At 43.7% G+C, this 27,514-nt stretch overlaps 3 protein-coding genes and 1 non-coding gene across 5 annotated transcripts; 2 read left to right on the top strand and 2 right to left on the bottom strand.

The window, feature by feature from the left end:
- Nucleotides 1–411: 411 nt before the first annotated feature.
- On the top strand, nucleotides 412–600 carry LOC120792599. The gene has a single exon (XR_005707861.1). It is a non-coding gene; the product is annotated as a U2 spliceosomal RNA (small nuclear RNA).
- Nucleotides 601–1,367: 767 nt separating this feature from the next.
- aamdc (adipogenesis associated, Mth938 domain containing) lies at nucleotides 1,368–3,928 on the top strand. Its single transcript, XM_040130735.1, has 4 exons — nucleotides 1,368–1,413; nucleotides 2,420–2,554; nucleotides 2,736–2,831; nucleotides 3,346–3,928. Exons 2-4 carry the CDS (start codon nucleotides 2,423–2,425, stop codon nucleotides 3,484–3,486), a joined length of 369 nt encoding a protein of 122 aa, XP_039986669.1. The 5' UTR covers nucleotides 1,368–1,413; nucleotides 2,420–2,422; the 3' UTR covers nucleotides 3,487–3,928.
- On the bottom strand, nucleotides 3,927–18,381 carry ints4 (integrator complex subunit 4). 2 transcript variants are annotated; one of them, XM_040130732.1, is made up of 24 exons: nucleotides 18,233–18,381; nucleotides 17,215–17,409; nucleotides 16,889–17,006; nucleotides 16,130–16,236; nucleotides 15,892–16,006; nucleotides 15,408–15,493; nucleotides 15,176–15,226; nucleotides 14,685–14,773; nucleotides 14,026–14,146; nucleotides 13,026–13,097; nucleotides 12,724–12,898; nucleotides 11,992–12,197; nucleotides 11,723–11,865; nucleotides 11,160–11,275; nucleotides 10,139–10,272; nucleotides 8,617–8,783; nucleotides 7,983–8,076; nucleotides 7,697–7,777; nucleotides 7,476–7,606; nucleotides 7,216–7,275; nucleotides 6,597–6,756; nucleotides 6,203–6,346; nucleotides 4,889–5,009; nucleotides 3,927–4,565 (listed from the first exon to the last, which is right to left on the bottom strand). In XM_040130732.1, exons 1-24 carry the CDS (start codon nucleotides 18,284–18,286, stop codon nucleotides 4,372–4,374), a joined length of 2,934 nt encoding a protein of 977 aa, XP_039986666.1. In that variant the 5' UTR covers nucleotides 18,287–18,381; the 3' UTR covers nucleotides 3,927–4,371. The 2 variants fall into 2 exon arrangements, with proteins under 2 accessions (XP_039986666.1, XP_039986667.1); XM_040130733.1 differs by having other exon boundaries at nucleotides 7,482–7,606.
- A 2,947-nt stretch (nucleotides 18,382–21,328) lies between these two features.
- LOC120791896 lies at nucleotides 21,329–24,974 on the bottom strand. Its single transcript, XM_040130734.1, has 3 exons — nucleotides 24,820–24,974; nucleotides 23,521–23,995; nucleotides 21,329–21,686 (listed from the first exon to the last, which is right to left on the bottom strand). The coding sequence occupies exons 1-3, from the start codon at nucleotides 24,875–24,877 to the stop codon at nucleotides 21,344–21,346; spliced, it is 876 nt and encodes a 291-aa protein (XP_039986668.1). The 5' UTR covers nucleotides 24,878–24,974; the 3' UTR covers nucleotides 21,329–21,343.
- Between the last annotated feature and the right edge of the window lie 2,540 nt (nucleotides 24,975–27,514).

Genomic DNA, 27,514 nt, shown 5'->3' with positions numbered 1-27,514 from the left:
ATATCTTATCGTTCACTTCAGCTTACTCAAACTCCCTTAGATTTGTTGTATGTTTAACGTGGGCAACATTTGCCGACATGGGCTCCCGGTCTTTACCTGCTGCAGTTTTGTTTCTATCGAGGCTGTGAATAAGATCTCAGTTTCTGATGGTTTCTATTACCACCGGATGAGAGCTTACCAAGTGACCAAGACGAGCCCAGGCACTGCATTATAAATGCCTGGGTTATTTTTTCCGTTGAAATAAATCCAGAAAGATGTCGTGCGTTTGCAGGGTATTTCACTGGTCAAAACGCTCAGTGAACTTGTTTTGTGTTTTACTGGGTGTCGCCTAAGCACATCATTCACCGTCGGACCTCTCAGTGACCGGGCCTGTGCGGAGAAGGAGGCCGTTCCCTCCGACCCTTTCCCGTTATCGCTTCGGCCTTTTGGCTAAGATCAAGTGTAGTATCTGTTCTTATCAGTTTAATATCTGATACGTCCCCTACCCGGGGACCATATATTAAATTGCTTTTTGGAGCAGGGAGATGGAATAGGGGCTTGCTCCGTCCACTCCACGCATCGACCTGGTATTGCAGTATCTCCCGGAACGGTGCGCCCCCCCTCTTCTGCATGTGGAATATCATTCGGTGACGTTGTCCACGGAAGATCTTGACAACCTCTGATTTGTTTGAGATCAGGGGAAGGAGTTGCCCCAAGCACCGTGTCTCATGATTTCCACACTGACTAATTGGCTGTGTTGATTTGGCTGTTGGTCCAGTTGATTTGTCTGTACTAGTAGCAGGACTGTCAGTTGCCCATCACTAACAGCAAGTGGTTGTAATGTGAGAAGAGTTGGCTTTGCGAGTTTTATTCTCTTCTCTGAATTTCAAATGTACATGAAGCAACATTTGTTGCAGTCTGATTGAGCTTCGGCTCACTGGAACTTGCAGTTGGGCCGTTGCTCATTTTTAGGAGGTCAAATAGATCGACTAGATGATGTGAGGTCAGCCTTTGGTGTGGAAATACCGCATTGCATGATGGGAAATATAAGCATTATTTATCTAATAAAATGTAAAAATAATCTTTGTCAGCCGTTGGGTCAAAGTGTACGGTGTGTATGGAATTCCTGCAGGTCCACAGCCCCCTGTAGCCTCGGGTTGTGTCAATGTGTAGATTGTCATTTGTCTCGTCACCTTTTCTCATTGAATCCGCTTTGTGTTTGTGTGTGTGTGTGTGTGTGTGTGTGTGTGTGTGTGTGTGTGTGTGTGTGTGTGTGTGTGTGTGTGTGTTTATGTATATCACCACGGAAATGCAGTCTGTCGGGTAAGGCCAGTGTGTGTATGTACGTGAGTGAATGTGGATGGTGTTTCCCTTTAAATAAAGGGGCAGAACACTTCCAGGGGTGTGTGACCAGTGTGTTGACAGCGAGACAAGGTAAAGCAGCGGTACCGGCCTTCGCCTCACGATCTTCTCTCTTATAACTTAAGTAACCACTGACAGCAGCTCCCCAGCTCCTCTTCTGATCCCCTTTGACCTTTTGGCTTTTTGCATTAATGCGGCAACAGACCCTGACAGGCAGCCATTTGTTTGTTTTGCTTCACTGCTGCGGTCGGCAGCCGGAGCCGCCTGTGGCCATTACTAAAAATAGCTCCCAGTCAACCCGTGTCGGCCACGAACAGCGGCAGAGTCTTCAGAGTCAGGCTTCGGCTTTTGCAGCCCACGATCTGCGGAGTTACATGCCGCTGCTTCAACGCGTTAGCGGGAAGCGTGGGCTGCGTTTGCACCCCTCAGGTATCAGGAACAGCAGCACATGAAGCAGCACTACTGACCTGCCGGGGGGGGGGGGGGTTTAGTTGGCACTAGTGAAAGCAGAATCTCCCATAAGGGGCCAGTCGGTCGCATACGCGGTTTAAGGTTTGCTGTGTTTTTTTGTTTTTGTTTTTTTTTAAATCTTTGGGCCGGAAATGTTAAGACCCGAGCTGGGATGTCGATACGGTGCGGGTTTCTGCTCGGTGCCTTGACGCCCAGCCGGGCCACACAGCCCTGGTTTAGATACCGAGTTTAAAGAGTCCGGAGGACTGGCGCATCGTTTTGGGGCTACGTCTCCTAAACGGCCTTCGCTTTACTCTGAAGAACTGCATGGCTCGAAAGCCCCTATAAACCGTTTGATTTTTTCGGGGAGGGTGGTCCTGGGTCGCACCGCGAGTCATGTCCGAAGGAGGATGGTTTAGGGTTTTGGGGACATGAGACTGCCCGTGGCGAAGATTTGTCTGAGACCTTGGGCCCAAAGTTTGTGCCCCCACACCGGCGACAGCCCTGGCCGGAAGCATTCCGCGTCTCAGGCCTAGTTGGGACCCTATAACAGTAAATATCAACCTGTGCTTAGTCTGCACAGTCATTATCTATCTCCGTGTCCCTTCCTTGTCTTCCTTCCTCACAGGCCATGTCCTCTCCAGAGATCGCCTCTCTGTCCTGGGGCCACATGAAGGTGAAGGGATGCTCATCCGGCTACAAGGACTGTAAAGTCTGGCCTGGAGGCAGCCGGGCCTGGGACTGGAGAGAGACTGGGACCAACGTGAGTGGAACCAGAGTCATAGTATTTACACACACAGTACATGTACCTGTACAGCGATGCACATTGTCAGCAACAGAGCAGAACATACAGATGTTTCACCAACGACAGGACCTAGCGTTGCCAGCTGTGGTTTCCTCTCTACTCGCGGTGTTTACACATTCTCTTGCTTTTCCCACCACAGCATTACCCAGGAGTACAACCTGCCGATGTGGAGGAGGTGCTGAAGAAGGGAATAGACTTGCTGGTAATCGGCAGAGGCATGAGCGAAGCGCTGCAGGTAGACGGTCCAATCTCTTCGGACTGTTTGGTGCATGTATACGTTGAACACCATGATTCAAACTAATTTAGGGTCAAACCCCCCCAAAAAAAAAAAATCACATTCTGTGATTTCTGTCTAAACCTCCCACAAAACACGACAGCGTAAGGAAAATGAGCAAAATCTGTTTCGACTTCGATGTGTTCTCACTTTATCCTGACACCACTGCTTCCATCATGGGTAGTGGAGTCAGGTAAGGGTTGACTGTCCACTTGCACCATCATCCAACTAACTGGTTTGGGGTGTTCATTAACACGGATAACCTTTGCCATGACAAATGGAGACCGAGTGTATACGGGGCCAGGGTGTAGTGCTCTTTGGGTCCTGCGTAACGCCAACCGTGACGCAGCCTGCGTAGACAGCCAGCCCGATTAAAACAGGAACGCATATGTTCTGTTCAACTCAAAAATGTGTGCGGAACGCCTCCTGCGTCGACTCGATTTAAGTCTGTTTGTGCCGTCGCCTCCTCCCTCAGGTTCCCTCCTCCACTCTGGACTTTGTGAAGCAGAAAGGTGTCGACGTCAGAGTCTTGCAGACGGAGAAGGCTGTTGCTGAATACAACAAACTGGCTGGCCAGGGCGCCAAGGTGGGTGGGGTCTTCCACTCCACCTGTTAATGATGTCCCTTGTCTTGCCGCACCAACTGAGATGATCTACAGTAGATGGGGGGCAGCCCGTAGTGCACCATGGCCCACAGTCTGTGTTGCCAGATGTATAGCTAGCTGTCTCCTCTAGCTTTGCAGCTTGGCTACAGACCAGTGATTTAGGGGGAGACTGAAATCTCTTCATTACAGCAATGATAATCTTGATGAGTGGGCAAACCCCGTATTTTAGCCCAGATTGTTTTAGCTGTGCCGTAGAAGAGCACTGGCGACTTTGGAAGGATCCAGAGAAATCTGTTCAAGGTTATTAATCAGTGAACTCAGAGAAAAACACTTCGGATGGCTTTTGTGAATTGAAGAGATCAAGTCTAACGGTTTTGTAAACAGGGAGAAATTCAGTTTTGTCACTGATATAAGTTGTTGGTAAAAGTTAATAAATGTACAGTACAATTGTCATGAGGCAAAAAAATTTATTTCTGCTTTTTATGCTACAGATAATAAAATTGGAAAACGAGTCATCTCCATCACATGAGAAACATCTTCATAAGAAACAACTGAAGAGTACAAAAGTATTCCCCGTACAAATGACACACCATGAGCAAAATCAATACTCCTGTGCTTCTTACTACTTAGTTATAGATGGTATTTATAGATGCTGTTCGCTTGGATAGATTTGAAAAACAAATGCGTTTTGAAGACAAAGCAAAATTGTTTCACCTTTTCTGTACAGTTTTGAGTTATTGCGAATGGAAAAGTGCACTGACACAGCTAAACATTAATGACCTTAACGTAGCTGATGATGAGCTGGCATCCTCTTTCAGTCCTGATCAAGAAAAAAAAAGGACAAGCCAAGTAACTCGAGTCGGAGCCTTGTCGGTCTGTCCTCTGTTACGGGATTTGTTAGCGCCTGGCAGGTTTGGGCATGATGTAGACTTTGACTGGCTTGCTGAACGGAATGGTCCCCTCAACGGCGGCCTCCGGTGGTGGGATGCTGTCGATGCTGTCGCTCCATCCCTGCTTGGAAGCCGAGGGAGAGAGGGAGGTTGAGGAGGAGCTGTAGGCCAGCAGGAGGCGCACCTCAATTTGAGACGGCTCTGAGGAAGAGAAAGACAAGAGGGGAGAAGTCAGACCGAGGACCCTGACGAGGGGAACTGTAGGGGAGTGTATCGCTCCCTCTTGGACTTCCATAATGAAAACAATAAGAAAGCTACATTTGGAAACAATTCAACGTGCTGCGATTCCAGATAGAAGTAGCACTGGCTGCTAACGCTGGCGTTGAAACAGGTATGTGATTGGGACACATAGCAAGCAGACGCAGAGAAGCGAAAGGGCACTGGAAGAGCCGACAGAATTAGTTTGGTTGATGTTTACACCTTTATTAAAAGTAGATCTGAAACACTTGAATTCTCCCACTGACCTGTCCATGCGGTGTGTGAGAGGTAGACTTGTGTGATGAGTCTGTGTCTGTCAGGTCCAGGCTTTCTGAAGTCTCCAGGTTTGGGATGAATCACATGACTCTGCCCGTCTGGATACAGAACCTGCAGACAGAAGGCAGGTATGGTGCGTAGAAAGCAGATGATTCAGCCAGCATTCGTATCCACAGTGAATGGGCGGACATTTACGGGTTTTAGCTTAAGGGCACCAATGAAAGGAGACGTGGCTGTTGCAAAAATCTGTAGCTTTATGAATAGCGGACAGTCTCATCACTGAGCCCCCCAAGCTACGGTTCAGGGTTTTCCACAGGATGTAAGAGCAGACAGCTTTAACAAGACACATTTTTTTAATGACAACATGTTTTTGATAAGTCCTTAAATCCCATTTTCGGCATCAATGAACTAAGCGTCCAACCAGAGTATTTGCTGACTAAAAGTAACAGTGAGTGTGCGAATAAAAACAAAAACGCTGCCGTACCTTTAGTCGACATCCACGCTTTAAACTCAGAATACCTGAAACCTTGGCATTTGGCATCTGGGAATCGTAACTTGCACTGCTTCATTTGCTCTGCATTCAGTGGCAGGTTTGTAAGTAAGCTAGCCCTGATGCAAGTTTTCAAATGCATTACAAGGCGATTATTGGCAGATGGGGTTGAAAGGGGGTTCTGCAGACCATGCAGTCCTAAACCATCCCTGCTTTACTGCAAGTTGAGGAATCACTGATGTTAAAACAAGTCTTGGACCACAGGACTGACACATACATATGCAACCCCCCCCCCAAAAAAAAAAAACAAAACAGGAAAAAAGAACAAACTTCCACAGTTTTGAAGGGTGGATAAATAAGGAATTTCAGCAATAAAATTATAAGCAAGTGAAAACTGCGTTGAAGTTTGTGTTATACTATGTCCGTATAATATTACATAATGTAATTTTTTGATATAACTAGTATGTTTTATTTCTAGTGCAGGAACTTTAATCTTTATGAACTGAACTTTTGAAGTGACAATTAATGATTGATATATATATATATATATATATATTTTTTTAAACAAAAGCATTTTCTTAATTTGAACCTTATTCCAAACTGTACCATGCCTGATCTGACCCTGTCAAGCTCAGTTGGTTCCTCTTTTTCTAGCACGAACACCCACTTTTTAAGCCGGTATTTTTAGTTTTTTAGAACTAGTATGAACAGCCTGCCACCATCTACGACGGATTGCCGAAGACTGACACCGGCCCAAACCCAAAATGTCAAGTGAGAAACTGAGGTTGGTTATGTCATTGTTCACGAAACTGACCTGTACTTTCACACTGTTCTGGGGATCCTGGACGTGCTCTAGCATTGCATCGATGTCTAGCGCCACCACCAGGCCAGATGTGAACCTCAGCGGATTGTCAGACTCCCCCGTTGGCTCTATGATGGTGGCTGTCGCCCGGTGGATCTGTTAACCAGCGAGGAAACGTTAACGAAAAAAACAAAAAGGTACTCAATAAATCAAACCCGTACGTCACTGCTGTCGGTCGGAAATTCCTTAAATGGCAAAACAAATCTCATGGTCCTAGAATTCCTACCCATGCCACGGTGTACTTGCAAATACACACTGCTTGAGAGTGGGAAAGACTGTACTGGAAGTTCCTTTTTGGTTCAGTGGCCACCCCGCCTGCCTTCACTGACTTTGCTATTCATTATACCTGTTCAGGCAGTTTGAGCTGCAGCAGGCCACTCTGTCTGAGGGTTGTCTGGAGGATCTTCACCAGCTCTACCGGTTTACAGGACGACAGCCGGGGCATCAGCTCCAAAAGCTTATCCACAAAGCTGTCCTGGAGGTGGGGCAGCTCTGTCAGAAACAACCTGCAGGTCATGGGATGAAGAGATAGTGAGTGGAGAGCCGGGGAAAGTTTACATGGACCAACACATTCCAGTAAGGAGAAGGCGAATTCTGCCACAAAAACTATTCTTTAAACCATGCACAGAAACAAAAACAGCACAGCAGCAGAGGCGAAACATTTTATTTTTGGCAAGATGCATCTTCAAGAATATACAACAGTTCCTCTGTCTGAAAATTCAATCAATTTCATTTTAGTTTGCCTCTTCAGTAAAATTCTGCCCTTTTTGACACCCATCCTACGTCACAGTGAGCGACTACCAGTCGCGTAGTCGCGAGAGTATTATATCCTATGTAAAGCACTTTGAAGTGCCTTGTTACTGAAAGGTGCTCTCCAAATGAATTTGTCGGGACTGATCAGACACGACATGCCATGGTTGTTTGAAAGACAGAAGGATACACACACAAAGAGATAGAGATATTACCTCTGAAAAGACTCAATGTCCTGCAAAAACCTCTCACAGCTGCTGATCAGAGGATCCAACCTGAAGAAAAATGACAGGCTAAGAAACATCTGTACAGACCGATGCTCTTTGTATACAGATGTGGCCCACATGAAGTCTTAAATGTGTGTGTGTGGTTTTCTTTTACTATATTGATGGGGTATGAAAACACTATACACGTGGGGACCAAAACGCTGGACACCAGAAGAACTGTGTGTGTGTGTGTGTGTGTCTGCACTGACCCTTGCCTGGTGCGAGCAGTCAGGACGAGCTGCAGGGCTTTGGCCTGGAGGCGAACATGATGTATAGTGGCCACCTGTCTGCTTTCCAAGCCGCTGTACAGAAACTCCAGCTTGTAGGTTTCCTCTAGAATCTACAAACACAGTCACAAACCTTTAAACAGACTAAGGGCACCCGTAATGATCTCACAGGTGTGGTCATACCAACGTGTGGGTGTGCTGACCTGTTGAGCTGCCGCTGTGGCCGTGACGTTTTGTTTGAGGCAAAGAGGGACGGCCATGTTCCACATCTTCTCCTGCAGAGCCTGAGGAAAAAAAAGGAAAAGGTAAAACATGAAGATCCTTCCTTGGAGACCACAATTCTGTTTCCTTCAACTCAGGGTAACGTTATATTTTTCCCCAAAATTGCTTTTTTGAGCATTTTTGTCTCGAAAGTATCATCAGCCTTCACATACTAACATTAGGCTTCAAGGCATAATAGACAAAACACAGACCCACACACACTCCTACCTTCATGAGCAGCAGCTGGCAGCGCAGGTATGTAGCGCAGAAATCAGCAGCCCCAGCTAGCTCTGTCTGCAGTTCTCCCAGCCGCTGCAGGTCTCTGACGCACACGCAGGAGGACAAAAACCTTAAACCCCTTCTCACCCGTCCACCAGATTTTTAGATCATTCAGTAAAACAACCTCTAGCACTGTTCGTTTTTTGTTTCCTTATTTGCATTCAAACAGCAACAATAACATCCATTACATCCATTGTTGATCATATATTAGTGTGTGGTTCTGCATGTGATTCGTTTAACTGTTACAAAGTTTATGTGCTGGGGTTTGATACAGTATGTCACTATTACAATAGCATTAGCACTAATAACCAGGACCTCTGAAAGGCTGGTGGAGACCAACACAACTGAAACAGTCAGTAAGGACCCCCCCCTGGTTTCTATGTGATGTTACTTACTGCTAATCTTTGTTCACTATAAGTGCATACGAATTTAAAAAAACAAAAACTTAAATCTGAGACATTTCTTCAGCTCCCACATAAAATATGTTTTTAAAAAAGTGACAGTCACTACCTAGGGAGAAAGCGTAGGAAAAAGTGCGGCTTCCTGTGAGCTTGCCTATGCCACTGTGTGTGTTTCTGTATACCGTATAGTGAGGTCCAGCAGGTCCTGAGCTCCAGGCGCTTCCAGGTTCTGGATGGTGCTGACCCTGTTCAGACTCTGTTGAAGGAAGAGCTGAGCTGATTCCACAGAACCTGAACCACAACCTGTGTCCACCGAGTCCAGACCGTACACCTGCTTCCTGCCCGGCAACTAAAAGACGGGGACAGTTACAGGAGAGACAATGAGTGTACTATTGACTGCCTTGTAAACGTTGTGTGAAGGGATGAGTATGTCTGAGCATCAGTCTGATGACACAACACATGCGAGTTGAACTTCAGCGCCGATGGCCCTTTTCCCCCGCAGCAGCTGTGATTTGACCTGCTACGTTTCCTCTGGTTTCTGGCTTCTTTTGCTGCTTTCTCTGATGGTTTTGGTGACAACTGACAATAACGACAGTGTCACTGGCATTATGCCGTGTACTTGTGTATCTTTCGGTACCGATTGCCGTTTTTATCCAGTGTCATATTCTTTTTCTGTTCATTATGATTGGCTACTGTCTGTAAGCCAACTTAACCCTTGGGAACACGGAGACCTTTTTAGGAATTGAGCCTTAACAACAGGAACCCGGTTCCAGTTTGCTCCTTTGGTAGGACTTTCTAATGACCCCAGAACTACTGGGTTGGAGTTTGCAGTACTGAACATTTCTGACCGATGGAACACATGCTGGCTCATGGAGGAATGTTGGGTCTCTGTAAATGATATTGTAAAGTACCCTGTGATAACCTCTGTTATGATTTGGCACCGTATAAATAAAGTATATAATTAAAACCGACTGGACCTGACTTGACAAATCTAGAGATGGCTACGAGTTGTGTACAGCATCACTCAGACCGTACACAAGAACTAGTGGTTGCTAGTATCAATATTCTGACTTGAGATGGGAACATCACTAAATGTTTTTGGTGTCTTAACAGCTAACTTCACAAGTACGTGTTGGGAAAGCCCTGACAGGGTCCACCTAAAGTATGCTGACAGGGCCGAACAGAAGTTTAGCATTGGGAACAGAGCTGACATGGTTGGTCAGTCAACAGAAAATGAATCCGAAACTATTTCTCTAACAGACTAATCTATTGTCATTTTCAAGCAAAAATGCTGAACGTTTTCTTGCTCCAGTTTATCAGTTGGCAGAATTTGCTGCTTTTTCTTTGTCTTATGTGACAGTAAACTGAATCGCTGTGGTTGTTCGACCGTTGGTCTGACAAAACAGGTGATCGGAAGGCGTCATCTTGTATTTCAGAAAACTGCGATTGGTATTCACTATTTATGGAATTTCTAAAACAAACAAATAATCAATTATGTGAGAAAATGGTCGGCAGATTGATTTAAGATGAAATAAAGGTTAGTTGTAAGCCCTAGATGGAAACGCTGAATACGAGGTGTAAAAAACTTTGCATGTGAGGACGTTGTAAATGAACAGCCAATAACACATTTCTGTCAGTGGCAATGTTGACATAGACGGCAGGAATACAACCTTATCCTGAACACTACAGTATTTCAGTTCTCACCCTTAGTGGCGGTACGAGGTGTGACAGACTGTCCCTCAGGTAGGCGTAGTGTCTGAAGGTGTGATCGGAGAACAGCGCCGGCATTGTGGGGCATGACTTGGCAGCGTTGAACACCAACACCAGCACCGCAATGTCTGAGATCATCAACCAGAGTCAAGAAAAAACAAAAAACAAAAAAAAAAACAACAGTCCAAAGTTCCAGAGTCAAAAATTCCTCTGCCTCTGAGACACAGTAACAAAAAACCCAGTAAATCACTGACTGTGGTAAAGATACACGTCAATTTAACAAGCTGGTGAACTTAACAACATGTATAAACTGCGCAGCAGCTGAGCGATCTGTTTTCTACAAAGAAGAAGAAATGTCAATTTCGGGAAAACTTTGTTACCTTGTATTGTTTGTAGGCTGCAAAACTTGCGTCATGGTTTTGTTTTATTCGTTTTCTGCATATTGAGATTTTCTGGCAGTGGTTTAACATTTTTGTTAAGACAAGTTTTATGTTTGTACAGTGACGGATTTAGAAATAATCTTGTCCCATTCTGTTAATGATAAAATAAGACAATTTTTTGAATATTTGACTGAATAAAAAGAAATACAAAGGATGGATCCAGAAAAACTTTTGCTTTATGGCATTTTTTTTTTTTTGAGTGAGCCACACAAGAAATCGTTCTTTGCCACCCATGACTTCCATCCAAGCTGCGTTATGTACACTTTACTCTGCAGGACACAAACTGAAATATGGAAGAAACTGCCAACTTTTAACGCTAACCAGCCCAACAGCAGACCGATCACAACGGTACAAGTCTTTGTAGTCGTTGCACTGCCTGTATTCTGCTGGTCCCGATGTATTTATAGGCTGAAGCTCATTATGGCTTTAAGCTGCTGCCTATTACTAAGAACTAGTTTAAACTAAAAATGCGGATTTAGGAAACAAACACAGCAAAAGTGGAAAAACCCGTAAAAGCAAATCCGATGTGTCAAAGCTGATGTGTGTTTTGAGAGTTTCAGGTGTGTGAAGGATACAGGCAGGATCGTCCATGTCCGGCTCTGGTGTGTCGAAATATGGGTGTGTGCTGAGCAGCTCAGAAACCAGCGGCAACACCAGTGTTGGGTGGCGGGAACCCACAAACTTCAGACACCTGAGGGGACAGAATGAAATAGAAACCGCAGTCAATCATCAGGTCATCAACAGACAGATTCTATCCAAATGAAACCTATTTCTGTCAACTTGAATCTAGCTTTTGATGGTACTATAGTTTTGCACAGCCATTTACATACCGAGCTGTTTAATATGGTTTTGAATTTTTTGAGGACTGTTCATTGTAAACTAAGGGCTCATTTATAGCTGACTAGTGATTTCTCTGCAGTTACATGAAAACAAGAACTATGAAAAACAGCGTCAGCACGAATTTGAGAACCCCCGACTTAAACCCTAGTCCTAGTCCTCAACTTGCCTCCTGAACATGGACCAGCCAAAAGGGTCTTAAAAATCAAATCGCTTCTCATAAGGATTGTCTCACACACACAGACACACAGACACACAGAGACGCATAGACACAGACACACGCGCTCGCGTGTATTCTTACTTCCAGACAGAGTTGCGGTCAGTGGGATACTTGTTGAGGTTCTTTAGCAGCTCCAGCAGAGCCAGCTGGATGCACTCTTTAGTGGATACGTTGGTGTAACAAAGTAATTCGTGGAGAGCTTCTCTGATGTCACGAGACGAGTCCTGGAGACCGACAGCGGCTTAATCAGTGTGAGCAAATATCAGGCTTGCAGAAGGAGTGTTGTGTCACTAACCAGAAAATACTTTTGATAGATTGTTTGACCTGTGCGTGTGTTTGCTTGTATATACCTCCAACACAGCCAGCACAGTGTCCAGCTGGTCCTCTCTGAGTGTTATATTGGTAGAGATTTCTCTCAGCACGTGGATGGACTGCAGCCTCACTTCCTCAATCTCGTCATTGAACATATCGACCAGGAAGTCCAGACACTTTTCGGCAAAGCTGGGAGACGACCGAGCGAGCTGGCACAACGCCTCCACCGCTGCGATACGGACCTCTGAAATGATATCAGAGACAGAGTGAACACACGTGGGGAACGGCACTCAAATCAGAGAGTATTAAATATGTAGAGCAATACAGTAAATCTAATCCTGGGTATAGGGTAGAGGTGAAGGCGAGTAAAGAGGGGAGATGGACAGAAATTACCATTCTCTGATTTTCTTATATGTTACATTTTAATTGTAATTATTCATATTTGCCCTGTGAACCCCTTGGAGGAACTCATGAGCACATGCCATGTGGTAAAAAGTCTTAAAACACTGACTGGATGGCCTCTCTTTAGGGGCATGTGAAACAGATTCAGCAGAGAATCTTCACTCGAAACCTCAATTTGGCAACAAGAAAAGGTTACGAGGTATCAGATACATACCGCCGCCTACTTACTTGATTATAAATCAACACTATCATTATAATACATGAAAAGGTGACATCGGTAACATCCTAAGGCTGTGTAGGCTGAAAATCACTTGTATCCGTTGGGCTCTGTTTACATATGGACCGAAATTCGCTTTTGTTTCCCGTACCAAACATCTCGTCCTCAAGGCCGTGAACGAAGGCACCGCAGGCCCCTGAGGCAATGAGGTTGACGGTGTTGGTGTCCAGTTTCTCCTTGGGGGCGTCGTCGGCCCACTTCCTGCCAGAGGAGAACTCTCCGGAAGCAAAGAGCTCCTTGGCCCGTTCATGGGCTGTACGCTTCCTCTGGACACAGAATAGACGAGGAGGAAGAGGCAGTGAGTGGACGTGTGCTGATTAACATTTTAACAGTTTCGCTCCCCCATTTTCTATAAAGGGAAAGCAGATATCCTGTGAATCAACAAGTACTCACCCTGAGATCTGACATCAGCTTCTTATCCAAAGTTTGCTCCAGAAAGTGAGGACTGACCTGCAGCATCGAACCCTGACACACAAAAAGATTCAAGAAGTTTCACTTTCTAATGTTGTTTGTGTCTAAATCAAAAGTCTTTTTCAGATATAGGATACATGTCATTACTGGCTTTATCCATCTGTTAAAATAATGGATTTTGTCATTCAGATATAGGTGTCGGTTGCCAACAGCACACGAGCACAGAATGACAAGATGTCACGTAAGGACTCACGTTGATTCCTATTTGCTTACATGCAGTTCGTAGAGCATTTTGTTTGATATTTATTCATCTGTGCAGTTGGCAAGGCTGAAAAATGAAAGGGAGGAAGAGAGAGAGCTTGTCTGATAATTACTGTGGTTGTACAAGAGTCAGTATTTTTAAAATCTCTTTTGCCCTCGGGGGAAAAAAAAAATCTATCTTATGACCGATCTGACATATGACATAAGATATAACTACAACAAACTGATTCACTCTTAGTTTATTCAACTAATTTGATTTTCTTTGTGCAAAGGGGATGATAATTGAGCAATACTTTTATAGAGTGCTCCTACTGAGGTGAAAAGATTCATGTAATTTTTGTCCAACAGCATTCAAGGACTTGTGCGCATTGTTGAACCTGTTCTACAAATGTTACTACATCCAACCTAGTCAGACTGCCTTAGTCGACTTTATGTTAAAGTGACTCAGGAGCTTATTCAGACACAAGACTGACTTCCATCACATTTACACAATGAGGTTCATGTCTCAAAGTGACTCAAGTGACCAACTGCCTTAAAACGGATTCAAACAATGTCGACGTGTGTGAACACAACATTCTTTATTGTTTGTGCGTCAATTTGTTTCTATATCTTCATCACCCAACTCCTGTCTGTAAGGTCTAGACTGAAAAAAAAGAGTATTTATAAGGATGAAAATAACTGTGTGAGTACGGTGTGTGTTGGTCTGACGCGGTTGCCTCACCAGTGTCTTGGCGGCCTGCACACGGACCATCCAGGAGCCATCACTGACCATGTGACTGATCTTCCCAAATGCGTCGTCAACCAGTCGGATCTCTTCATTGGATGATGGGATGGGCACAATGCTGATTGGATAGAGAGAGCATTGAACCACAAGTCAGGCAAGGCCATTGCAAAATGTTGTAGCCAGTCAGTAAATGGCTATTTGGAAATTTATAATGAAAAGCGTCACTTACTTTTGGTAACCTTCAGTATTCACGTAACTAGCTAACTTAATCAAAATATCGACAATCTATATAGCAAATATTATCAAGACAATAAGCTGTAGCGTCACAGGAAGCAGAGGTTAATCTTATACAAAGAATCTCACAGATATCCAGGTGTTTTCAGACTTTCTGACCTTTCTGGGTTTCTGCCTTAAAGTCAGTGTCTGACTGATGATCACTTGAACGGAGACAATTGTTACAGACATGAGTGGTTTAGCCCCAGCGTCGCTGCTGTCCTAGATGCTACATGTGTTTATTACACATTCCTCAAGGCCTTGAGGGAGAGAACTGTTCAGTCTTGATGCCGTAAAGCTTGTAATGTTGTTGATCCAGGGAGTGGAGCTAAATCTACACCTACACTGAACGTAAGTCGCTCTGAATAGCAGGGTTTTCTCACCTTTCTGGGTACAGCTGGCTGAGCACCCAAACCATTTGCACCGCTGCAGAGCGGACCTGCTCATAATCATCTGACAGCAACCTGCAGGCCTACAAACACATTTCAAATACTTAATGTGAATCTGCCAGATACATTCTCGTATATTCTTTGACATTCAAGGATAAGGACACACACAAACACACACACGCAACAAATACAGTAGATACACGTGTTGACACTTTTATAGCCACTGTAGCTGTGATTGTCTGCTACGGCCACCACCACCAGAGGATAATTAACAGTAATCCGAGTCCGTAAAACATCTCCCTCGTGGCAGACACTTATTATCAGTATTTTATTATTATCTTTATTATTTCATTATTATTCTCCCACAGAGACATTCGTCTTGTAATAGCACGGGACCTGAACACACAAGTCTAAATGTCCCCTGTGAGAAAGGTCTTATTACACAAGAATGTCCATGATTCTGGCAGGTTAAACAGAGCTGTTACCTGCTCATAAATGATCTGATGAATCTTCATTCCCCTCTCATGCAGCTGCAGCTGGAAAAGAATCAGCAGCACACAGAATGAGCTGAGTTATGTAAAACGAATAATCACTGAAATAAGAATGGACTGGGTTCGGTCACTGCCGACTGAAATTGCATTGTGTGTGGTCCCTAAATACATGAGTGTGGTGCTGGGTTAAGCGTTTGGCGAGTGCAGGAGTTTGGTGGTGTCCTACCATGGCTTTGAGGGCTGCAGTGCGGACTCTGGGGTCCTGGTCTCCAAAGTAGTCGCTGATGATACTCTGGACATCCCTCACTCCTCCTGGAGCACCAAGTAACATGTAAAATGACGCATCGCAACAAAACCACGATAACATCATCTCAAAGTTCAATCATGACCCGTAAATCTGAGTTTTCTTAAGATTTGGGGGTTAATTTGAGTGAGTTCCGACTATAATGTCAGACATTTCAAAGCCTTGTAAAATTCCATAAAAGCTAACATTTCTAATCAATTCTGCCACAAAAATACAAAATGAAACAAAAACAGAACACGTGTTCTTGAAGACTGTTTTTTATATACATTCCTCTCTATATTTTAAACATTTTAAGGCAGTGAGGACACAAGATTCAGTTTACGCGCAGGCTCACATTGTACCTTAAACTAAAGAAAGTTGAATTCACAGTTGAGCCATCTAATTATATTTATGAAATGGCCCACACCTATCAATGTGCCCAGTCCATCGTTGTCTTTGTTCAGTGGAGTGTCCACCATGCCGAGACATCCCAGGAGCTGCAGACACTTGTTCCTCACCCCGAAATATGTATCAGAGAGGTGCTAAGGGGAAGAAAGAGATAAAACAGAAAAGTGTTTTGTGGCTTTGTGCAAAGAGTCCTGTTGAGTAAAGTGTGAACACTTAATGATGAGTACCGTGCGTGCGTGTGTGTGTGCGTGTGTCACCTTGCAGGCCATCTCTATGAGCCTCTGTCTGACTGTAGGACTCTCGGGTAGTTGCGTACCAATGACCAGCAGAGTGTCCAGCAGCTGGGCAAGGACCTGATGCGACTCTGCACACACAGACAGAAACAGAGCAGAGCAAACACACACATGTTGTTAAAGTTTGTCAACTGTTTAAGTTTGTGTTTTTGGTGGGGGACAGCAAATGTTTTTCATTCAAATTTCATTTTATGTCAAAGCGAAATGTTTTTTAGTGCCAGAGATGATTCTGCAGATCTTGTTGCAATTTCCATTGCTCCCCGTGGGAGGTCACTGAAAACTTAAAACCCCTCTAATACCCATATTTGGAAATACGTTTTAAAATCGTCTTTAATTGGAAAACTAAAAAGGGGCAGCTTTTCAGCTCTTCTTAGCCACTTTATACACATTTTTCCTACATCCTTTCAAACATGGCTCATTATGCTGCCCAATCCATAGGAACAATAATGCTGCTTGGCAACATTAATGCACTTAATTACTTACTAACAAACATTGTGTAGGCAGTGCTCAGTGAAGACAAGAAACCAAAAAAAAATCTGCGTATCACAGCATATTTCAAGGAAAAGCTTTTCCTCAGTTAATAACAAATAACATACTAATGTGTAATTGTGGCTTATTGACTGTGAAAGTGACCAAAAACAGAATGACAGAGGATCTATTGTGCATTTGTGTAAATAAGTGGGTAAAAAAATCCAAGGTCCAGACTGTGTGAATGTGTCTTACTCTCATTGCTGAGCGTGTTAATGGCGTCGTCGACGATGCAGTCGGGACTGAAGCCCTGTGTTTTGGACAGCAGACCCAGCAGTGAGGCAATCTTCAACCTCACCGAATTATCTGTCTCCTGGGAGAGGACATCCTCATCAAAACCAGACGTACTTTGTCTGTTCCTCTTAGCTTAGACTTAACACAATGAACAAAACTTTAAAACACTGTAAATAGTCTTTACAGTTGCAATAAAAGGCACTATAGGCTATTTATAATCACAGCAGAGCGATTGTATTACACCTTTGCAGAGATGATCTTTTCTAAAGCTCTCAATAGTTCTTTACCTTGTAGTAATGCTCCAACAGGATCCTGACCACACCCTCCACGCTCTCCGCCTCCACAGGCTTGCGTGCAAACTGCAGCAGGTACTGCAGGGCGTCAGTAGAGTTGGTGGCCTTACAGAGGTCAATGTGCAGAGCCGCAGACTTGCTGGGTTTGGACAGACGCAACTTCTTGGCCGGAGTTTCTTCGTGGGGAATCTGTCAGAATGACAAAGCTGGAACTGAAATATTATTTCCACACAAAGCAGGCGGCGTCCTCATCTCCCCTCTGGCTCATGTCCAGACAAAACCCTCAACATGTCCTATTTATTCAACATTACTCAGTCGGGTGTGAACATTTTACAAACACACTGCTTCGTGCTGGGTCCTCGTAAAACTAGCATCTGTAGAAATTTGGCTTGATTCTAAATTTGTTCTCTGTGTAGTTAAAATAAAAGCATCACCCAGATGGACGACAAGAGATGCCACAGTTACACAGATGCGCGATCGACGGGCTGTGAAACCCTGGTGAAATAACGATAGACATTCTCATAACCATACAAGCGGCTTCTCAAAGTCCCTCCAGAGCAACAGCACCAACCTCTGAAAGTCCTTCTTCAGCACAAAACCTTTTGATACTGTCAAATTCGCTGTAATACAATAAGCCAAAACCGTAGGCATTTAATTTACTACTCACTCTGCACGCATCTTAACAGTTAGCTAACGTAAACACCGGCTAGCGTATTCAGTCTCAGGCTGTTAGCTCGCTGGACTTCGGGTTATTTTGGTCACACGAACCACTGCCAGCAGCCCAGCTTATATTTACAACTGTCAAACAACAGCATTTATCCTGTACCCAGATCACAGAGGTGACCCGCGTTGTGTTTTGACTGTGCGCGGCTGGCTGTTGTTGGGTTATGTTATGTTATGTTATGTTAGCCTATAGCATTAGCATTAAGGGGTTAGTTCGCCCTCAAGCGGATCCGTCATATCGGGTTACGAGTCTACAGCGAGCAGCGACGAGGGGGGTCCGTGTGCTCACCTGTACAACTTTGGAAAATTCTTCATAAACTCGCTTTTTCAGATGTGCCGCCATGTTCAGGGAAAGATGGTTAGCCAAGCTCTCCCCCTCAGCAGCGACATGAAAGTGTGCCCTTCCGACTCCCGTAGCTACGGTAGGTTAAGTACAACGCGTTTGGTAACTTGCGCTTGTGCTGATGTGCCCGCGAGACGACTTTTGTCTAAGATTGACATTTGACGAGATAGTAAGATAATGAACCCAGCTATTTAAATACAAGCAACTGTAATGAAAAGAGTTGCTTGGAAGGATAGGTTTATATAATTTGAAGTCCGTCTTAAAACAGTGCTGACACAGATGTAGCCTGAACGGGTCATAAGTTGCTGTAGCTGTTCATACATACGTGCTCTTTTGGGCTCAAGTATGTGGTGTGTGTTTGATGGATGGATGTGTTACTGACCGGGCTCTACTGCCAGAGACTCTGTATTAAGTCACTATTCTATATTGATTTTTTATTTTCGACACTTTGAATTGTTTTGTCTTTGTCCTGCAAAGTGCACGCCCACACTGCGGTCAGCCCACAGCCATTTTCGACGCAACCTTAGACCTATGGTCGACCTGCAACGTGCCACAAATGCCCTGTGTGGTGCAGACGCTGCTTAAAAGCTTCCTTTTTGATCAAGCTTGCAGTCAGGGCTGGCTCAGGCTTCTCTTGAACCATACCCAAGTTATGCTGCTGCAGGTCTAGACTGCCAGGGGGACACCCCCCACCCCCTTTCTCTCTCAACCCAACCTGACGAGGCAGACGGCCCCCCCACCACGAACCGGGTTCTGTTCAAGGTTTTTTACCTGTTAAAAGGGAGTTTCTCCTCGCCACTGTCGCCAAGTGGTTGCTCATGGGGGAACGTTGGGTCTCTGTAAATACTGTAATATTGTTAAGAGTCCGGTCTAGACCTGCTGTATATGAAAAGTGCCCTGAGATAACTTCTGTTATGATTTGGTGCTATATGAATAAACTTTGAATTGAATTGACTAGATGTGGTGATGCAAGTATTACTCGTCACAAAGCTTGACTTTGTGCCTCTTGATGATATCGGTCCCCGTGTGATTCTTTCCCCCTCTGCTTCCAGACAGTATTCGAGACAGAGCGAGAGCTACCAGTAACTTGCAAGAAGAAGGGATTAAATATCTGACGTGGGCAACAGAAACATTTTAAAAACATGCTTTCGCCTTTGTCTTTATGGATTATTGATTGTAGCTTGATGGGATAAAAATGGAAATTTTATCCATGTACTAACTAAATCTTCGACATTAAATGTGCAAAAAGTGAAGGGGTCTTAACACATTCTGAGGCCGCCGTACATTCCACATTACATACTACTGTGTATGTTGCTACATGTATATATTTTTCAATGTATACTGAGCATTTTAGGGCGCGAGCGCTTCGTAGCCTCAGCAGAGCCTGTGTTGAGCAGGGACTGTGGTGGATGTGGCTTCAGTTGAGTCTGATAATATGCGACCTGAACCTTATCAGAGATGTGTGGTGAGTGTACATGCTCTGATGTTTGCTGAGACCCCCGTTTGCTTGACAGGGTGTTTGGTGGACACGGTGGGACACTGCCTTTTGGTGTGTCTCTGGGCAGAATGTCCTCAGATAAACTGACGATGGCCAATGTCAAGCTCAGTGAAGAAATTATATCATGGTTATATTGAACTTGTTGTAGTAGCACTGAGGCCTGTACTACGAAACGAGCTCAAATGTACCCGTGGCATCATTTCCTTAACTGCAGGATTTGTAGTTAGCGAGGCAACTTCAGGTTTAACCTTGGGTTTTCAGTGTTACGGCGTTGGTTCACTCCTTACTGGGATACATCGCAAATGTAACTTGTGCCGCACGCGTAACCTGCTCCAGAGCAGGTTCTGATTCGAGATAATAGAGCAACACGTATAAACGCTCCGCCTACTGACCAATAAATTCTCTTGATAAATGGCACCACCGTTCCAAGAAGATCCCGTGGAGCTCAGTGTGCGGATCGTGAGGGGGTCTAGGAGGGCACGGGTGTTCAGAGACCGGCAAACCCCTTTTGCTTTCCCTGACCATTTTTTATATGAGCGACCCTCATTATTGCAGAGGGCCCTCTCCTCAGCAGGAGTGTACTCCTGTGTAGGAGCCCCCCCCCTCCGTCTTCTTCTTTACAGTTTTTCCCTGTTGGCTGCAAACAAAGTCAAAGACATTTCGTTTCACTTTCGTACACCGCTATCAACTGCCTCTGCAACAGCCGCTGCTTGCTGCTCATTAAATTGATAGGAAAGAAGAAGAAATGAGTTAAAATTAGTTGAAACATTTCGGTCAGGACTTTGGATGGGATTGCTTCATGTTCAGATGGCATTACATGAAATCTCTAAGACTGATATTTTAAATATATCCTTAATGAACAATACACAGGAGAAAGAGGGGAGGCGGTTCAGTGCCACTCCAGAGAAATGTTTGTGTTCATTCTACCTGTTGTATGCGTGCAAATTGAACAAATTAGAGCAGACTTTTTTTGCATCAAACTACTTCTCCTCTTTCTTTTTTTCTGTTCTGTACTGACTTTTCCAGTTTCTGGGTGTAATGCCTTCTATAAATAGAGTATATGATGTACATTTGCAAACTGTCAAGTCTATGCATTTTCAGCTATATTAAATAGGCCAACTGTATTTGTTGCCAGATAAATCCTGCCAACAAAATCTTGCAACCATAAAGAAAAGACAATGTACAGGAGTTTGTTTATTTTGGGATTTACCTTTATGGTTCTTTTCAGCCCTCATCCAAAGTTTTTCTATGTTTTTGTGAATGAAAATATAAAAATAGAAAATGAAACATGCACATGCTGTTTTGAAACTACAACCTTGCTTTTTTTTTTACAGAAATCCATCCTGTCTCCACACAATGCAAAAACACACACATTAGCCTACTGTTGTTAGCTTAGTTTAGTTGTGTAAAATGTGAAATTTTTGCTTGTAGGCCAAGATCTGAATTGTAACACATAAAACATCTCTAACATATCTACAGTGTCTGGGATCCATGGACAAAAAGGAGAGAAATTCAGCTTAACACCAGAACAACACGAGGACAGGTACAGTAATCAGCAATCAGCTAAATTCCTGGAGCTCGAAGCCAGCTGCAGATGTTTTGGGCCTCTTATGGTCTCCTCTCCATGTGAAGAATCCCACTATGATCACCAAGACTGGCAGAGCCACACAGAGCACAATGCGGCTGATGGGCAGCTGGACTGGACAATCCATGGCAGATGAAAGAATCGGATTTTGGGCCGTGGAAGGATTATGGAACAAAAAGGCGGATGTGAAGTCCTGAAACACTGTCCGGCTTTCTTCTGTGGTGTTCACCTGACATCTCCACTTCCTGTTGTTGTCTTCCCTCCGGAGTTTTGTGACCAGAGTGATGTTGCAGCAGTTGTTTCCAATCAGCTCATACCTGCATGGAGGGGAGATTATCAGAGAAACACCATCCGGCTGTCATTCATCAGTAGTTAACGTTCTATACATTTTGTATTGTAGTGTTTTGAGTCGGCAGTTGGGTGATATTCTATATCTTGCTGTCAACAAATTTAATGAGGAGACCCAAAGCAACAATGAACTGATCCTACTGACATGGAAAGTGTGTGTATGTAAAGCTTTGTTCCTCTGTGCCATAGAGCTCCACCATTGAAAACACAACAGTGAGCCAAACTGTTGCACTGGGTGACACGTCCCTTCATCACCACAAACACGCACAGCAGTTCATCATACTCACTAGAGCAACAAATGTGGATTATTCCGCCGCTGAAAATAGTCCCCAACTATGTCCTCATGTTTGAGTAACTTTGCCAAAACAGATGAACTACAGTAACCAGCTTTTCAAAAAAAAAAAAAAAAAAAAGATATTTGTGAGTCATTTTCAAAGATTTGGATCTTGATAGGAACCAATGGCCCTGGGGTTTAGAGCCAAAGGCAGGAGACGTTGGGAACTATTGAGAGTTGGACTAACACATTGTTGGTTTTGGTCTTTTCATGCGATTTGTCGACAGTAAGTATAATAATTACATCAGCCTTGTCCTTTAATGTTAAGAAAACTAATGATTAAATACAGGTTTGTGCTGACTTATAATGTATGAAAGTCCATCTCTGCCAGGAAAATAGTAGATGAAATGTTAGGAATGCAAAAAATAAATGTCCGTTTGCACCCAGGTGAGGATAGTCACACGTCAGCTATTAGGCTATTTACACCCAGAAATGATTTGGGCTAAAAGTGACCCTTTCACGACCTTAACAATGTGTTGGAAGCCTTTCTGCCAGAACGTCTCCCATGTGACTCATTGAAGTGGTTCAGGAGAGCCTCAAATAATCTCCATATCTCCTCGCTCCTCTGTGTTTTAATGTTTTGCGCTTCTATGGTCACTTTGTGTAATTCCTGCTTTGTCTTATTGTTTGTGAGTTATCTGGTTCTAATCTTGTACCCAATCCCAATCTGCTGCTGAACACCTGAATTTCCCCTCGGGGATGAATAATGTTGTTCTTCACCTGGTGCGGCAGATCGGGACTCTGATGCTGTCTCTAAAATATACGTACAGTATATACAAATACAGTATCTAATGTGTGGCCCGCTGCAAATAGCATTGTCGGCTATTGACACCTGGGTGCTAATAGCATCTGTCAAAATAACAATACTCCTGGTAAATCACTTTTTTGCCCTTTTAAGGCAAGATTTTATTTAATGTTTTTCATATTTCCTGACTTTTCATCTGTTTGTTTTCTTTTCCTGGCAGAAATTGGCCTCCACAGCAACAGATTTAATTATTTTCTTAAACAAGAATATTTTCTTCTGTTGTAATATTTTTTAATAACTTTTTAAAATCCAAATATCAGTTACATTTAGGTCTTTTTGATATTGTTGATTTTTGTTACCTGTTGGGATTATAACAGTTGTCCTGAAACAAAATAATGTATCCTGTCACAACACAGCTAAACATGGAACCAAAATGAAAAAATGTCATTAATTTGTGGGTGCATTATTATTATTATTATTATTATTATTATTATTACTTTAATTTAATTTAATGAAATTCTGTCTCTTAATTTAGACAGCAACATCGGTACTATATTTTTTGTTCCTTCCGGACATCCATTATGTTTAGTAGATTCATTGTTGAAACTGATAAACATTTTGATTAAACAAAATAATTATAATTTTCCCCAGAGATGTAACTTCCCCCCAACACAGTTCAAAGGCAGCAGTGGCTGCTAACAGAAAAAAGAGAGAAAATGGCAACCTGCTCTCTTTGGGCAGCACGGTACCGTCCTCGGTCGCCCAGTTGAGGCTGAACACGTTGGAATATGACTTACAGCTTCCAGCATCATAGTAAGTGAACAGGATACAGCTCAGGATGAGGTTTCCTCCAGGCTGCAGGTCAGTGATTTTGGAGAGTGCGGTGACGGCGAGGAGAGAGAGGTAAACGTTAGTGATGGTGTTTTCATGCTTCTGGCAGACGTAGGAGCCGGCGTCGTCAGAACTCAGGTCATGAAGGCGGAGAGAGCAGTCGGAAGTGACGGACATGCGGGTGGATTTGTCTGAGTTCGCACTTATCCGCCCGCCGATGACTATCTGGGTGTAAGATATCTGCCGACCACTGTAGAAGGTCCAGGAGATGAGGGAGCAGTCTGGGGAAACCAGGTTGGTACATGGCAGGAGGATGCCACCTCCAAGTCTACTGTACACAAACACTGCATCTTTTTCGCACCACACACCTGGAAACACAAAATTCTCTGTCAACCGCAAAGTGAGCTGACATTTCCACTATCCAAACAAAAAAAAGAGAACTCTACAAACTCATTTTTATTTTTCTACTTGAAACAAATTTTGTGATACTTCAGCACTGGCTCTCAACCTTTTTTTTTGTTTTAGCTTGTAACCCTTACTTCAAAGCAGTGGCTACTTGTGGAGAGTGTCCATGCATGGTACATGTCTATAAGTTGAGAGCAGTGCAGAGTTTCATTTGAATAATATTTGGAGGCATGAAGAGGTAAAACTATCCACTATTCCCTAATTTTAAGCAGAAAATGTAAAATTAGACGCACAACGAATAAGAAACTCACTTTGTGGATCACTTTAAGATTTATTTGAGTCTTTATACCCCACTGAGTTTTATTTTAAGTTTATATAAACCAGTGGTTCCCAACCCTTTTGGCTCTTGTCCCCTCAAAAAAAGCAGTGTCTACTTGGGGCCACGTAATCACACATTTCAGATATGTGTATGAGCTGTGAGCAGCTTCGCCTGGTCAAACGACACAGCCTAATGTAGCAGGATGTCGTTTTTTCTCCTCTTCCATCTGTAATCTAATGTCCCCTCAGATTTATCTTGTGACCCTTGGGACATCTCCCAAGGGTCTGGCCCTGAGTGGTTGGAAACCACCAGACAAAACTACCGAACTGTATACAAAGTAGTTAAAACTAGCAACAGTGGTGGTAGTAGTAGCAGCAGAACCGGTACTTACGCTCTTGATATTTAAAGTACTTCTTCCGCCACTGACCAAACCGAATCCAACCCTAAGCAGAGCAAAGTAAACCCTACCTGTTAGAAGCAGACTGGTGAGCAGCAGGTGTCTCATTGGATTTTTCATGCCCTTCATGGCTGTGTTTACACCACTACAGCAGCTCTGTCTGTCTCTCTGCTGCTGCTGCTCCTTCTACTGAACTCACTTCATTTCCTGTCTTACACTGAATTGAACAGGACACACGCATCAGCCTTCATCTTCACTGGCACGAGGGAAAGAGATATTTAAACATAATTTATTCAATATTCAGCATTTTACAATTAGATGTTGCAAAGTACAGTATCGTGTCCTGCTGGACTACAGTGCGTGTGGCTTATGAGAGGAAGCGCACATGCAGAGTGATGAGACCTCCGATCTTTGATCTGTTGTCTGATTAATGAAATATATTACACTCATTAGCAAATGACTTAATCATCAATGCATCTGCTTCACTTTTCTGTGTGTGAAAGCTCATTCTTGTAAAGTAAATAAGCGTAGCTCTGGCTCCACTCACCAGTTTTTCCCGGAGCTTTCAGCCACATCCCACGATGCTGCTGTTAGATGAAGATCATCATGGGATGCGGTTGAAAGCCCTAGAAAAAGCTATCTGCCCATTCAGTACAGGAGATCAGTGATGTACAGCTTCTACTTTGTTTTAGGAAACCTGCTGCATTGCATCTCAGAACATTTGAACAGAAACTTACACAGCACGTCACCTGAATAAGAAACGTCGCATCTTTAATCAACGTTTATTGTTTTTTCCCCTGAAAGGAATTTACGTGACATTTTTCTCACTTCGTGATGTGTAAAGTTTCTTTCCTACTCAGCTGTGAAAATTTTTTTCACCTGTTTCCATCACAAATCAGCTAGTTTCAAGACTTTTCAAAAGTCTCAAGTCTGCATATGAGTGAAGCAGGTTGAATACATGAACACTCCAGCTGAACCAGTTGTGAAAATGTTGCATTTTCAAATTAAAGATGAAACCATCAACCGTGTGGCGTTTTATTTGTCACTGATCGGTGCCACTTTTCTTCTTCTAACTTGACCCAAGGTGTGAAATGCCGTTGTGCAACTCTTCTCAATTCTGCACCTTGGGGTTTTCAGAGGAAGCGTGATTGTGACATACTGTGGTGAAAATACTGTCGACTTCTGCCATTTCTTTCAACAAAGGAGGGAAACCTACTTTGACCTGAGTTTTTGGTGCAGATCCAAAATTGTCCGTCAAAATTTCCCGACCTCTTTGTTCTGTTAAATTAAATTGAAAGCCACGCTTCAAGAGTCTGAGAGCATCCAAAACGGAGCACGTGCGAAAAAATACATGACCCTCAAGACAATGAAAAACAAGAGTCTACAGCCATGCTAGTGGCTCCGTGAGGCTCTACTAAAGCACTCTGGTGCTTTGAGCTAAATGCTAAGGTCAGCATACTAACACGCTCACAATGACGGTGCTAACGTGCTGAGGTTTATCGGGTATGATGCCATGATACCACGTTCGCAATCGTAGCGGCAAAGTACTCATACGACAAAGTGTTGGACAAGCTCAAAATCTGATCTGACGGCGGTGCTTGAGGAAAAGTCAGAGGATGGCCAACGAACTAATGTCCGTGCCACATTTCCTGGCACAACCATCCAATAGTTGTTGAGATATTTCAGCGGCGGACGGATCGACAGACGAAGACTGCCATCCAAAGGCCCCTGGCGAGGCTAAAAGTCCTTTGAGCGGAAAAGTGCAACGTCCAGTTTTCTCGCAGAAGCGCTCGCAGACAGAAGATGGGAAAAAAAATCCCGCTCAACAAGAACATTTTTTCAAAAAGAGAAAACAGTGAGCTCGTGATTAGACCCACGGAGGGCAAAGCATCAAGGTTTCAAATAAATGATTGTATATGCTAGATACACTACAAAATTACATTTTTAATAAATAATGAATATTAGAAAGAATAACGTCGTCCACCTGGAAAACCTATGATGAATTTGTCTTTGTGCATTTTATGTGTTTAACTCATAATTCATAAATGTTCATAAAATAAGTTAAATCTTGATTTAAGGGCTCTAATGTTTCCTGTCACGTCGAGTTGACCGAGTTACAACCCTGAAAAGTTATGAATTAGCCTGGTTTTCATGGCTCTTGATGGACACGATCTGTGGCCTCGGGACCCTCCCTGAACCTGTTTTGTAACCAAAGCTGTTGTTTACTGTCGGGGATTTTCGCGTTCTGATCACAAAGGAAGTGGTCTGATGTGAAGGTGCTGTCACACACTCTGCCTTGCTGTGTTAAGCGCTGAGGCCGCTTTCTGCTGACATACTTTTTCAGCTTTTGCGGTCTGTGCCCATTTTGTTTCTTATGGCCTGGGCTGTGGGTCACCCATTGTTGTATATATGATGTAGCATTTTCCACAGTGACCGAATTCACCCTGGTGCAAAATATAATACAGAACAGTCAGGTATTTCACATGAAGCTGATTTGCAAGGAGAAAGCTCAATATGTGAATACCTGTATGACGCCATTAAATCTAACACCACAAACTTTGGCTTTCAAGATGGTTTGAAGGTGGGCGATGACACCCTGGACAAAAGTATTATTCATTTCAATGCTGTTGATTTGTAATACATTATATTATCCAGGTGTTCTTGTTAATATGTCCAGTCCCCTGTAGGTGATCAAGTGCACGGAAGGTACCTGAATAACGTACTTCTAAACTGTGAGTGAGTGAAACAATGATTTCGTAACTGGGT

This window comes from Xiphias gladius, chromosome 7, assembly GCF_016859285.1.
Source record: "Xiphias gladius isolate SHS-SW01 ecotype Sanya breed wild chromosome 7, ASM1685928v1, whole genome shotgun sequence".
Taxonomy (NCBI): Eukaryota; Metazoa; Chordata; class Actinopteri; order Istiophoriformes; family Xiphiidae; genus Xiphias; species Xiphias gladius.
This window is presented reverse-complemented; position numbering and strand designations above follow the sequence as displayed.

What these genes read in the sequence shown, in the direction of transcription:
- ints4 (XM_040130732.1), bottom strand. Translation starts at nt 18,286, where the DNA reads ATGGCGGCACATCTGAAAAAGCGAGTTTATGAAGAATTTTCCAAAGTT. An exon ending in GCCAGCTGCTGCTCATGAAG is followed by an intron (nt 7,778 to 7,982) that starts GTAGGAGTGTGT and finishes TTTTTTCCTCAG; the next exon opens with GCTCTGCAGGAGAAGATGTG. An exon ending in ACTGCTCGCACCAGGCAAGG is followed by an intron (nt 7,276 to 7,475) that starts GTCAGTGCAGAC and finishes ATTTTTCTTCAG; the next exon opens with GTTGGATCCTCTGATCAGCA.
- aamdc (XM_040130735.1), top strand. Translation starts at nt 2,423, where the DNA reads ATGTCCTCTCCAGAGATCGCCTCTCTGTCCTGGGGCCACATGAAGGTG. An exon ending in GGAGAGAGACTGGGACCAAC is followed by an intron (nt 2,555 to 2,735) that starts GTGAGTGGAACC and finishes TTCCCACCACAG; the next exon opens with CATTACCCAGGAGTACAACC. An exon ending in GCATGAGCGAAGCGCTGCAG is followed by an intron (nt 2,832 to 3,345) that starts GTAGACGGTCCA and finishes CTCCTCCCTCAG; the next exon opens with GTTCCCTCCTCCACTCTGGA.
- LOC120791896 (XM_040130734.1), bottom strand. Translation starts at nt 24,877, where the DNA reads ATGAAGGGCATGAAAAATCCAATGAGACACCTGCTGCTCACCAGTCTG. An exon ending in CACCAGTCTGCTTCTAACAG is followed by an intron (nt 23,996 to 24,819) that starts GTAGGGTTTACT and finishes TTGTGTTTCCAG; the next exon opens with GTGTGTGGTGCGAAAAAGAT. An exon ending in GTGCTGCCCAAAGAGAGCAG is followed by an intron (nt 21,687 to 23,520) that starts GTTGCCATTTTC and finishes CCCTCCATGCAG; the next exon opens with GTATGAGCTGATTGGAAACA.